The sequence below is a fragment of the Gallinula chloropus genome (assembly GCF_964237585.1).
Source record: "Gallinula chloropus genome assembly, chromosome: 1".
Lineage (NCBI taxonomy): Eukaryota > Metazoa > Chordata > Aves > Gruiformes > Rallidae > Gallinula > Gallinula chloropus.
In genome coordinates, this window is record NC_140085.1 from 91435285 (window position 1) to 91449480 (window position 14196).

Below are 14196 nucleotides of genomic sequence, written 5' to 3' on the forward strand. Positions count from 1 at the left end.
CCTGATCCAAACTGCCCCCTCTCCTTTCCCCCATTCCCCCCCCAATTCAAAGTTGTGCAAGTACCAAACCCAGCATAGGCATTCTGTGGGAGTTGTATTAAAAAGACAACTCCAAACAAGCTGTCTGCTCATAAGAGGGGTGGGGATGGGCTCTTACCCAAAACTACACATTCAAATATTCACAGAATTTGAGGAAGGCTCAATACTCTACATTCTGGTGCAGATTCCTGCCTTCATTGCAAACTGGCTCAAAATGACCAGAAACATTAAGCAATCATTTAAAGTCTTAACTTTGCAACCTTCCTCTCCCTGGGAAAATCTGAAAGCAAACCCTCAAGGACACCAAGCCAAAAAAATCCTTTCAACATATAGTTTTCTTGAAGACTAGAAGCATTCAGGAGCCACAATACTCCCCATTGAGATTTCATGTTGCCAAACAAAATTCAAATCCCTGCAGCATCACTCTGAGGACAGACTCACTGAGATTAAAGTCCTTTTTCTACAACCCATAGTGGGGAGATTCCACATGATTAAAAACAAAACTTTTTTCTTATATGTATGTTTATAACATTTGATTCAGCTCCAAGATGGCTGTTTTCATCCACAGGCTGTCTTTCAAGCATCATGGTTCAGTAGCTTAAATAAACCAAAACAAATATTGCTTTATTTGGCTTGTTATAAACAAAAGTAACATGAACACATCCTCTTCCTGAGAGGTTTTATGAACTATTTTCTCAAACCTGGAGGGAGGAACCTAACATCCTCAGTGGCAGTGAAGTTCAAGCATTTGAGAATCTGGACTCTAAATCACAGCTTAGAAAATGCTTGCTTTGTCCAATGTATTCATTAAAGACTATGTGCCAAGCTAATGCTGCTTTCCAAAAATCTCCTCATAAATTTCCCTATTGTAAAACATAGTAGGCCTTTCAACATGGAACAGGTCAACAAGCTTACAGTGGAAATACTTAATCAGGTGGGATTTGTACAATCTCCATAGACTAGCTCCCCCCTGGCTAACCAGGGCTGCTCTGCAGCTGACTATCATTGACAGTGACTTTCTCTAACAAATCTCAGGTACACACTGAATTCAGCTATTGCCATGGATAGTAAAGCTGTAGAGAATTGCATGTTTATACTTCCAGGTTACATTCCACACTTTTTGTTAAATTGATGCAAATCCTTACCCATTTTTAGACAGGGGGTAACTTTCCTGTTGCTGCAAAGGGGATGTACAGTTCTCCTCCATTATTAAAAGAAACCTGCCTGGCCAATCCAACAGAATCTCTAAGACCTCCAAGCTGAAGACAACAAAAAGAGTTCTATGTGTGAGACAGGACCAACTCTGCAGTGAAAGTAAACACTTGCATCAACCTGGTATCTTTGTGCAATCTAAGACTTTAGAAAACACATAAAGTACAGTGGCATTGGTAAAATTTACATTAAGCAGGACAAGAGCTGAAAGCAAGAACTACGTGCGCTTTATAAAATATGCCCATTAGGCATTTCCATATCTCCTTTTTCTTAAGGAAATGTTTCAGGCAGAAGGGTCAAACACAGGGTTTCATCTTTTGTGAGATGCTCTGTCATTAGAGGGATGAGGCTGATTTCTATGTTCTGACTTTAATGCAAGGCAAAACCTTCTGGAAAAGCTGATGTAAAAAGCTACTGCTCCTGTAAACGTAACCTATAGCTAACAGTACTTTCACTCTTCTTGGAAACACCTGCTGAAGTCGGTAGCTATGATTGAAAAAGACAATGAACTCAGGCAGGCATGTATTGCAAGGCTGTATGTAATAGGAGAAAAAATTAACATGTCTTATTGCAATTAAGTCTCAATAGTTTGAGCTTTTTTTGTGTGTGTGTATGTGTGAGTGCAATGAAATTTAATTTCCCAGAACGGGACACCATAAAGCAATGAAAATCATGTTTCTGGAATTTATACTGAAATACGCTTTTCTAATTCAATCTGTACAGATGCAAACAAGCAGGATTCCTTTTGTTGAAGCAGACTACTATAAAAGCACAATGAGATCAGCTGTAAAAAATTTTTCAACCACAACAGTAATTTCACTTGGTACAGTTATTCTTAATATATGCTAGAAAATCCTAATGCTCCCAGAAAAGAAGCCGAACAACTATGAATCTAAAATTATAAGTTGACAGTCATCAGCCACATATGGAAACAGGCAACTGCCCTTGATGGATCAATGACAGGAGGTATGTTAATTGATACAGCAATGAGCCATCAAAACAGCGTGCGTTAAGTAAGCTGTTACACACAGAGCCTGGAAACAGGATGGCAGAGGGGAACAAAGACAGGACTGTCTTCAGTCCACAGAGAAATGCATCACTAACTGATTACTATACACTGTGGTATGAGGCTTTGACACTGAACTCATTGCTTATCTTCTTAAGAATTCTTTTGACGGTATCTTTCAACTATGAAAGACATGTTTCTGATGGGAGGAAATGACAAACCAACATCTCTTCCACTGTTCTGAGAGAAGAAGCTTTAGGAACATACCACAAATCTCTTATCTGCAGCTCTATGCCACTGCCCCTTTAAAAATTCTTTGAATTACTTGGAACCTATTTTTCATCTCACTCTAAATACAATCCAGCAGACACTTCAACAGGGATTCCAAGATCACTATGCCTGGCACTCTGCAGAATGGCTTCTCTCTTTACAAAATGAATGCAAGACCTTAGAAGTCTGACTGAGTGAAGCAACACCAAAATGATACTACAGCCTGCAACCTCTTGCTCAGTGCTCCACATGTTAAGGGGCATCAGTGTGGCTGCATGGGGGTTTTTCCCAGTTAGCGACCTCAGTGCCAACTAAGCCCCTACACACAGCCTTTCTAAACTCAAAAAAGACCCTAAGATGCACTGGTACAGTATGACAGGTGTTTGTTTTATTCAAGCTCTTTCAAAGTTAGGCCACATAAGTTGCATGTAAAATTCACTACCTGCTACAAAGGCATTCCAGATTTCCATTTCCCCAGACACTGGGAGACAGGCACACAACAGTCTCACACTGAAAATGTGAGGAGAGGCAGTGGCTGAAGGCAGTGAAATCTATTCTGCTCTCAGCCACATCAGAGAAAATCAGATAGAAAGGACTCCACAGGAGTCAGTACAGAGTTGCAGTGATGTAACAACAGGAATGAAAACAGAATTAACACCACTCAAGTCACACTCTAGAGATCTGCCTATTTGAAGGACCAACATATCCTTAACCCAAATTATTTATTATACATTCTCAAGTGAAAGTTTCATGAGGTTGATTCAGAAGGACTCTGTTACTCAGGTAGGGATATGTCAATCTGAACTGCCAAAATACAATCAAACAGTCAATATGCCTCATTATTTATGAGGTTATTAGTAATATGTTAAGTCCTGAAAAGAAAACTTACTGGAGCACTTGTACATTGGAAGGTGCAGCAAAAACATAAAGCAATCCTCCTATCACTTCTGCAAAGTGGAGAACAACAGTTCTCTCTCTGCTTCACTAACCGAGAAATTCATACAGGAAGTTGGAGTGACTCAGGACAGCCAGCCGAAGCGGTGAAGGACACGTGGTTAGAGTCCAGGATTGCCTTCCACAAGGCAGCACGTCACCCAGAGCACTGAGTCCAGGGTCCAAGCAGCATCTTGTTTGCATCAGCTATCTTGTTTCTTTCAGCAGATTTTTAACTCCTGGTTTACATGGATAGGAAAAGGGAATACGACTCTCCACATATATGACTTGAATGCTTTCCTTACATCCAGCCCCAAAATACTCCCAATTGCTCTGCAAGTGGGGAAAAACAACCCTTCTCTATGTTAATAAAACATTAACATTCTCTCACTATGAGTAACAGCACTCCTCTAAGCCAGCCTGATGCTAGAGGGAGTCTTCATCTGTATCCATGTCACTGCTTGGTTTGTTCAGTCTCTCAAATTCTTCTCCATCCTACAGGAAGCAGAAGCAGAGAGAACAATGTGAGCAAAAGTTATCTGGTTATTAGTACAGCAAAGCCCAAACAAAATAAAGTTCATTTTGAAGGCATCTCTTACACAAAATCAAGACCCTGCAACTTGAATTTGTTACCAGTGTGTTACAATCTTGCTCTAAGAAATACACGCTCATAAAAAGCACCCCCTGTATCTTCATGACTTTGTAGTGACTCACTCCTTACAACAGCTTGTAGCCCGTTCCTTCATCAGGAAGCCTGCTCACATAGTGCTATTTGTTTTTAGCACAGCTGCTCAAGTGTACGTGCTAAAATACATTAACACCTGGAATACCAAAAATATACGACTCTGTGTTATTTTAAACAACCACCTAAAAAGGCACCACATGGAATTCCTGAAAACCATCTCTTCCAAGTTTGACGTTTCTTAGAATTAAATGGAGACAGCGCTCTCTGCTGTTTGCAATGTATATTACAGAACACATCTGCACAGGCAGACTGAAAGTACACAGATGTTAACCCTTTCCCTTTAGACTGACTGCTTAGCACAATTAACGACATACCTAAGAACGAGACCTCCCCATCATGTCGTAATTAACTAGATTACTATTCAACTTAGAACAAATGCTACTAACAGGCCTGGAAGAAATGCTTTGTAATGAACAAAACCATGATAAAAATCTGTATTTAAACTTTACATTTTTGTCTTGAGGTATCTTTGACTGTTAAAGTAGAAAAAAATCTTAATTTCAAATAGAGTAACTTCTTCATAATGCAGGCTCAGCTACACAATTGATCAGTTCTACTTAAGTATAATTATTTCCCAGGCTTCAGTCACAGTTACTGGATGCTCAGGGCCAGTAAAATATTTTGGTTATAGAGGTTCCAAAAAAGGATTTTTACATAGCTGAAGTTGCTCACAGGACTGTCTATAGTCACAATGCTTACCTAGGCTTCAGGAATTGAAAAAGTGGAGTATGCAAAGCAACACCAAATCAGTGTAAAAGATTTTAAGGAATACTGCAGAGTTCTGGTGTTTGAGTTACGGGAAGAGCCTGGCCACATCCAAAATGAATCTTCTAAACATTCCAGAGGATAAAGGGAGGTGGAACAAAAGAGAAGCCAGAGAAGATGAGTATTGAAAAGTCTTACCCCACTTGACCTCTCCCATGCATCTCCTTTGACGAGTTTGCCCCTTTCCCGCAGAGTGGCATATTCCAGACCTCTTGGTTTACTGGCATTATAAATGAATATGGACAGAAGCACTACAGGAGCTTCCAAAAAGAACTCTAGAGAAGGCCTGAAGTCAAAGATAATGAAAGAGACGGTGGTGATGATGACCGTGGTGATCTGAGCAGTCATAACATGGAACATGTTGTCTCGGAACTTCAAGATGAAGGCTACAGACAGCCCCAGGAAAGCTGTGACAAATATGAGAGCCACAGAGAAGATGTTGTGCCCATAAAAGAAGCCACAACTTCCTATCTGCCTCCGGTCCTTATTCCTCAGCCCCAGCATAAGCCCATTGAACAGCACCCCAAAGGCATAGAGTTTGCTGTTCTGCGTGAAGATGCTCTCGGCAAGCTGATCCCCATCCTTCAAGATCTTTTCATTGTAGATGTTAGCCAGGGCAGAAATGAAACACTGCAGAAGAATAAGCAGATGGCCCAGGCTGAGGCGGAGAGGTTTCAATGCTCCTGCCATTGTACTGGTGACATTCCACTGGAAGCTGGGAAGGAAACTTGGCGCTACGCAGCTGCCCTTTTCCTGGCATGGCTCCTCAGGTCCGGCATCGAGAAGGCAGTGGTTAGATGGACTAAAAAACATACTGTGATGGAATCCGTGTGCAGCTAAGCTTTGCTGATGGCCTCCAGTTCCTAGAGTCAGGGCAACGATGGACAGGAACAAGATCACCAGAGATGCCCACTGCACCCAAGAGAGTTTTCGCCTACGAGTAGACAAAAAAGCCGCAGAAACACAGTGGCACAAATTAAATGACAGAAGAACAAGCTCTGTACACATAAAAGACATCATGCTACATACAAGGAGACAGAAACAGGTGCAAAGAAAAAATCTTGGCTTTTCAGAATTGACATTAAAATGCCTAGATGCAACACACTTTTCAATGGCAAGGGGTGGGGGCAGCCTGGCAATCACAGATAAACTACAAGATAGTGTTCAAGCAAAGTCTTTTCAAGATCATGTTAGTTCTAGATACTGAACGCCTGGCAACGTAAAAGCAACTGCTGTCTCCATGGGTACACAGATCTGATGGATAAAAAGAAACCACTGACATTTAATTACCCCCTTTCTTTGGTAAATGTTTACTACATTTCACTTTTCCCCCATTACTTTGTGCCCTTGTATAGTATTTTATGACAGTAAATCATATAAATATATGAAGGTAATTTGTAAGACTGTGAGAACTATTTATACTATTTTATGACTCAAGCGAAGTCTGGTTATCTTGGGGAAAATGAGAAATATGGAAGATTAAGTTAACTGTGACATTAGGAAAAACATGAAGCTAAACAACTGAGAATAAACATTTCAAGTCAGACTATTAGACACTGATTTGTTATATTAACACTTGGAGAAAAGGCATCTTTGCTCCACATTCAACATAAGTGACTTTTTAGTAGAATATGAAATGAATATACCCATTTCCCTGCCAATCTTTCCTAAATCTAAATCACACCGCAGCAGGTGAGGTGGAATACACAGGACAGAGAGTCTGGCATTCATCATACTCTTGTGGTTTAACCCAGCAGGCAACTAAAGCTACACACTCATGTGCGCCATTTCCCTCCTTCTGCCGGGATGGGGGAGAGAATTGAAAAGATGAAACATGTTGACTGAGATAAAGACAGCTTAATAGCACAGACAAGGAAGAGAGTAAGAAGAATATACAAAAGAAGTGATGCACAGCACAATCGCTTACCACGCAGACCCAGTGCTGAGCTAGCTCCTGAGCCGTGACACCTTGTGGCCGACTTCCCCTAGTTGCACACTAAGAATGATGTCATATGGTACCGGATATCCCTTTGACCACTTTGGATCAGCTGCCCTGGCTGCATCCCCTCCCAGCTTCTTATGCATCCCCTGCCTCCACATTGGCAGGGCAGTATAAGCTGGAAAGTCCTTAACTACCTGGCAACATCAGTGTGCCACAAACGTGATTCTCATCCTAAATCCAAACCACAGCACCGTACCAGCTGTTAGGAAAAAAATTTAACTCTATTGCAGCAGAAACCAGGACACACATGAAAGAGAGACATAATTACTTTACAAAAGATACTATGCAGTTGATCAGAAACACATCAAGGCTGGCACAGTATTACTTGACACGTCTGTCTTTAATTTTTACGTACCTCATCCCCTCTTGTTAGATTACGTTTACATTTAATTCAGAATTATATCAGACAGGAAAGAAATAGAAGAGATTCCATGTAAAAATTAATATACCCAATCCTTAATTCTGACCATCCAACAGCTGTATAATCATGATTTTCTGTTGTTTTCTATTACAGTTGACCAAACGTGTAGGTGTATGTAGGGACTCCTAACAAGCTACTAATTCCTGTACTTCCAGATGTAGAACACAAAGCCATCTCTCCCAGTTGGTACAGCCACAAGGGAAGGGAACTACTGTTCTGATCAGACAAAAAGAACGTGGCTCAACATCTCTGTCAAGGCTGGGAAGATATAAAAATTTACTTTAGTAAACACTACTTACTTTAGCACCATCCTGAAGAGCAGAGCTGTTGTTATAATAACAAAATTTGAGAAGAGCACTGCCATTGCCTACGAAGAGAGGGGAAACAAAGTTATACTCCAGACACAGCGTGGATGTCAAAAGCCCACCAAGGCTAAGCACTCACCTTTCTGCATGGCAGTAGAGTAACACACCCCTAAAATGATATTCAAGTCTCATTTCAAAACCTCGAGCAAACCACAGAGCCTAAGTTCCACTGTACTGGGGAAAACTGTAATGAAACAAAGATATGGGGAAGCCAATCCAGTGAAAACCTACTTAACAGAAATGAGAATGCTTTATCTTTCTGTCAGACCAGTTCCCCAGTCAGACTAACCAGTCAGCTGCAAAAACACCTGTGGCAGCACTAAGGAAGAGGCTGCTCCAAAATGAAAATAAAAGAATAGGGGAAGGTGAGGCTGCTTCTGGCTGCAGTACCAGCTTGCAGTACTCCTGAAATCCCAGACTTGGACAAGGCACTTGCAGAAAATAAACTCCTTGTATGTCAAGCTGTATCATTTCTCAAAGGTAAGGAGGTGCTCAGCTTGAATTTTCAAGGCTGCAACTGTACTAAAAAATTCACCTATTTCAAAAGTACAACTGAAGAAAACTCCAAAGCTTCTAATTTGGAAATAATAATGACAGCACCCTAATCCATGGCCACGATCTCAAGTTGCAAACTTGTTGTTGCAAGGTTTGTCTTTTTGGTCTCTGTTAGACACTCTATACTGGACGCTGGGCACTGTAGTTTACTAAAGATCAGGATCTACCGGCACCAGTGGGGAAAAAAGGTTCCTTTTAGGGTGTGGTGGTGTTTCCCAAATTGTGTGTTATTTAAGACTACCCTGCATAGTCAGCACATGTATAAAACTCTAGGCATTTGAACTCTTTCCACTGATTCAGCCTTAAGAGTAAGATCACCATTTCAGACAATTTTACATAAAAACATGTATGAATTCAGAAATGCAAAACACAGGCTTCATCTTGAACTTTCTCATCTGCATTTCCACATTTCCAATTCTGCAACAGCAGAGCCCTTTTCATTAACCAGAGCCAAAGCACATTTTCCCCATTACCTTTCTTCCACTCTGTTCCAACACACTATCTACTGAATGATAAATCTCATGAAACATCACAACACAGGGTCTTAAGTAAATTGAAGAGTGACACACAAGATATCTGCCTGAGAAGCCACAGTTTAATCTTCCAGTTTGCAAGATTAGAACACAATATTAATGTTAAGTGAATGCAATGGAAGGAGAAAAATACTGATTCATTATTTTTGTTTATTCAACAAGTGAATCTGGCAGAAAATGCTCTGGAAAAAACAGGCTCAACGCAAAATGTACAAGTGTTCCATGCATACTCTAGGTTTGCTTTACAGTCAAAGCCCCCATCCAACGTCTCTGCTGGCATATATGATCAAAATCTGTAGCAGAACAGTTACAATGAATTCATTTTGCATTGCTTTGTTCTTTGAGGCCTCAAGGGACCTCTGTCCTCAATGAGAAGGAATAAGGAAAAAAATTACCAGAGATCACCCATGCCATTAACTTACATGTCACAAAGTCTCTGGAAGAAAATAATGGTCTCATCAATAGGAACTGTGAGCCACCAAATACCCATAGTTATAGCTGAAGCTTCAAGCAAAAAAAAAAAAATCTCACCAAGGCAACTGCTCACCCAGATGCTACTTGTTCCCCAAACTATTTAAAGCCACACGAAACTAAGTCCAGTGAGGTATGGCCACTATCTTCCAAGCATCTGGACTCCACCTTTTCACTTCCACAGCCTTGTACACTGTTGAGGTATTCTGTGTTAGAGACATTTAGTTATCTCTTCAAACACTTCTTTACCATGGTAATGTTACCATTTCTGCTAGGCCTCCCAAAATACATCCAGTTAAAAGGCGTAAGACACTAAAAGTTCCCAGAAAGAGGAAGCTTAGAGCGTGTGTTCTGAGGGGAGAGAGGCAAGGTGCGTGGGGGTACGCGTGCGCACAATATAACAGCTCCGCGTGTTGCACAAGATGGCCTTAACTGAGCCAAATCTGATTGCTTAAGAAAACAAGAGTGTTTGTGTCACCTTCTAAACATCAGGCTTTGCTATTACAAACATTACAGCTGAATTTCCTCCTAAAGTAAAAAACCAAAACAAAACCCAACAAACACAACACCAAAAAACTCCCACACAACAAACCACAGAACCAAAAATCCATGCATGCTATTATCAACTCTTGACTTTCACTAGATTTTTTTTCCAGCCAGGCCCTATCCTAGACCCTGGTGTGTCCCTGACAGAAACATATACCAAAAAGGACAATATTTTAAAGAGAAATTCTGAAAGAGATGGAACAGAAACATACTTAAATGTCAAACACGGGCAGCCACAGCATTATATACATCGTGTTTCCACTGAACTTCAAACATAAGATTCTGAACCAAAAAGCATCCTAGCACAAAAATAATTTCCATGGCATATGTAGATTTATCCAAAAGGAGGCATGTAGCTGGAAGAAAGTACCAATTAAATTTTGTGCTTCAACTAATAAATGCAAAAATTAAAAGAGTCCAACAGTTTTCTTCCTCTCTTCCTTAGTTCCTGTTACTATTACCTTCTTTGTGGGATTGCATTTAATGCAATTAATGTAAGGCAACAAAGCAAGTCATCCTGTGAAGTCACATACACAAAGTGGTGAAAGCTGCACAGAAAAGCGCAGCTCAAATATCAGCAAGATCAGCAAATGCACTGAGAGAGGAATAGAGAGCTGAAGAAACCAAAGAAGGGAAAGCACCAAACACTTCCCTAGTACCTGAGCAATTCAGCCTATTTCTAAATCACTCAGGATGGAGAAAATTCAGAGTCTCTTCTGCTGAGATCTGTGCAACACTGACCACGGGGCAAGACAAGGGGAAGGTCTGGCTGGTCAGGTGTCAAGAGACCCTGCTTTTACCTGAGCACCTTGCCTTGGCCAGTGTTACAGCTGTGAATAGGCTGAGGACCATGTCACCTACCACTAAGACATTGGAAGAACTTTATTTAGTACATGTACACTTACTGGCTGGAGGTAGGACAGTACGTAGAAGACAATCAAGTTATCCAAAAAGTAAAGAAAGGCAGGAATTGACCATTTCATGGAATTACAGAAATTCTTCCAGGAAAGACATTCAAAGGGATGATCCAAACAACCCTCTGAAAGGAAAAGAAATAAGTTAGACACCTTTCTTCTTAACAAACTTTTATTATCAAAAGCCCATTTCTTTATAATAGGTACCACTGTTATATTTTCATGAACAATTTTGGAGTGAAAAAACAAAGGAGCCATGGCCCTCTGGCAACACAGAAGACAAATCCAGGGCAGAACACACCACTGGAGCAGCAATCCAGTCTCTACAGGCATTCACCTCCTTGCTTCAGCTGAGAAAACATCAAGGAACCTTTTAACCTAATCAGCGTATTTGTCCTCTGAGAGCAGAAATTCAATTATCAACCATTCTTTGATGGCCAAAACCCACTCCAAAGTCCCCATGAAATAATGGCATCATCACAATTTTCCAATGATTATCAAATCTAGAACTGAAACAATGACACAGGCAGTAGATCTGTTGAAACAGCACCCACAGGGCAGCCAGTAATGTCAGAATATACAGAATGAAGCAGAACTCAGTATCTGCAGCACACAGCACATGATCTGGGTAAAAAGAGAACATATAGGAAGGAGGAAAGAAAAAAGCACAAGGGACAAAGAATGACATTTACTTAGGTACTGCAGAGTACAGTTGGTGACAGAGGTGCTTTGTTAGCACAGATTTTAGACTACGCAATGTTACCTAATCCTGTTCTGAACCACCGACACATTAGTTCAGTGAAATTCAGGCAATTAAAAAAAAGTGGAGGAGAGGGGGAAAAAAGAAAACCAGAAAATGCGTAGTCAGCAGTAGCCAATAATGGCAAATACTGACTGAACATATCTGCTGCCTTAGTTGCAACTGTACTAATAGGTGGAGGTAAAAATTTCATCAGCTTGACAGCGCCATGACTGCTACACGGACAAGTGAACAGAACTGGCACTTCAGTTGAACGTGAGTCTCCAGTGCCTGACACTCTCTTCCAATTTAGAGTCTGAGCTGTACCATTTTGAAATGAAATGGTTCACCTCTCACCCTTTTCACATCAGGACAGAAGAAAAAAAAAAACGAACTAGGACGATAAACAGCGACGCAAAGCCAGTAGCTAGTGAAGCCTGACACGGCTTTTGCTGAACAGCAGCCTCAAGATTTGTCTTCACAGCAATGCTAGCTTGAATTACAGCACTGAAATGTTGCTTCTGACTCAAATCCCACCACACACAAAGTCCCTTCAGCAGAAGGCAGTGGTGTTTTTAAATAAAAGTGGTCAGTCCTTAAACTGGTGGAATTTTTAAGCTTGTGTTCAATCATGACTTCACAGTGAGGTGGCTCCTATTATCCTAGCATGATAGCATATTAAAATTTTGAAAACATTAGACCGTGTCTTCATTACATTTTCTAATACAACTGTCCCCGTATCAGCTACTACACACAGAACTCAAGACACCTGAATTTACAGCACTAAGTAGAGTTACAAAAGTAAAGTTTAGTTATAACTCTGCATGGAAGACACAATTCCAGTGAACCTTACTAGCAGGACCTACTCTGTACTACTCCATGTAGTACAATCTAAATGATACTACTGAATGTATCATTTAGAAAAAACCCAAAACCCACAACCTAAACAAAACAAACAAAACAAAAATAAAACCAAACCAAAAGGGATTTGGAGAACAGCAGGTCTTAGAAAGTCAGCAAGTTTCAGTTATTTTAAACATAGGCACTCACCTTTTTTCTTAACCCATATTGCCAGTATCACACATAGGACCAGTTTTACTACTTCAGAACATATGTTCACCGTTGTAGGAAGGTAATCGTATTTGTTCTCTGTGGGATTCAGCAAATCATAGAGTAAACAATCAGATTCTGTTTCCTGTATTCATAATTAGACCAAGACACTATTTTAACCTCTCCAGTCAGAATTTTAGCCACTTTCAATTAATGCAAAAGGCTACGTCAGCACTTTCATTATAAATATTCCAACTTTTATAACACACAACTCCCGAACAGTCTCCTTTCTGGGCTGAAATCCTTCTGCATTTTGTCCCAGTTTATAGGAAAACTTTTTGGAAGAACTCAAATCCAACATTTAAAAGAAGAAAGTTTTCCCTAAACAATAATATGCTATTTTTCCTCTCACAAAATTCAGCTTCCAGGATGGTACAATCTTCTTCTAGGACTGCATCATTCCTTTGTTAGCACATTTAACTAATGATTGGTGAAAGGAGCAGCCTTGGTGAAAGTAACCAGCCAGTTACAGCATGATACCACTTTTCTCTTAATAGTGTTGTGAGACATGTTTCAGTTGAGACATGCACCACTGACAGTGCTTACAATTTAGGCTTTGAAAATCAACTATAAACTAAGTCACTGCCTCATCTTTGAAGGGTGAACCTCTATGTTAATCGTACCCCTTGCAATGTAGGTTATTGCTTTATGTTAGGCCAGCAACTATATAGAAGACTTCTAGCACAGAAATGTGTCACTATTTATATAACAGAATCTTTATGCTAAGAACTCCAAACATCCGCTCTTCCTTATTTCAGGTACATTATGTTTACTGCCTATCAGCACCTTCATTAGCAGAATATTTCATCAGGAGGATTCGACTTGAACCCAGTGCAATAAACACTCCTCCAAGCAGAAAGGTATAGGTGGTTGTCTTGGAGCAAAGCACAAATCGTCTGCAGCACTTGCTCTCCATTCTGCTGCCTTGTTGTCAGCGCCCTTTGAATGACAAGATAAAAATACGCTGTAAATGGTACTTCCAGAAAAGGTTAAGCAAGGTGAAACATATGCATTTTATTGCTTTGTGTTACCTTATACAAACATGCTTACATGACAGGCCACAATCTACAATTATCTTGCTTAAAGAAAGAAATTAAAAATTAAAGGCAAATATGCTATGAGGACCACCAAAGTGGTATAAACGATGTATACAGCAGAAGGTGGCACAAAGAGGCCGGTTTGTCAGGAGAGCATGTTTACAGAATACCAATTAACTAAAAGAAATAAGCCAGCATGATTATTTTTCTGCAATAGCTTGAAAAACGTTCTTGTTCCTGTTTTCAGCATTGAAAAAGCTTCGCAGCTGGGGGTGGGGGAGGTAACATCCCAAGGGATGACCTGGCGCTCGGGCAGCACCGGGCTGCGCCCCGGCGGCTGGGGAGGAAGGCACAGGGCTGCCGAGCGGTACCCGCGTTCCCAGCCTCCGGCGCTGCCGTCACCCGGCCGACACGCTAACGGGGTCCCGGGCCCGCTAAAACATCAGGCGGCCAGCACCGAGCCGTGAGCCGAGGGGTCGCCCCGTGCGCCGTTCCGCCTCAGCGGGGCCGGCCGGCCGGCAGCACGCCGAACC

General features: G+C 41.0%; 1 protein-coding gene across 1 annotated transcript; it reads right to left on the reverse strand.

The window, feature by feature from the left end:
- Positions 1-2900: 2900 nt before the first annotated feature.
- On the reverse strand, positions 2901-13542 carry SLC35A5 (solute carrier family 35 member A5; the record flags this gene model as incomplete). Its single annotated transcript, XM_084279348.1, has 6 exons — positions 2901-3955; positions 5109-5904; positions 7693-7760; positions 10769-10902; positions 12567-12665; positions 13413-13542. 6 exons carry the CDS (start codon positions 13540-13542, stop codon positions 3887-3889), a joined length of 1296 nt encoding a protein of 431 aa, XP_084135474.1. The 3' UTR covers positions 2901-3886.
- Between the last annotated feature and the right edge of the window lie 654 nt (positions 13543-14196).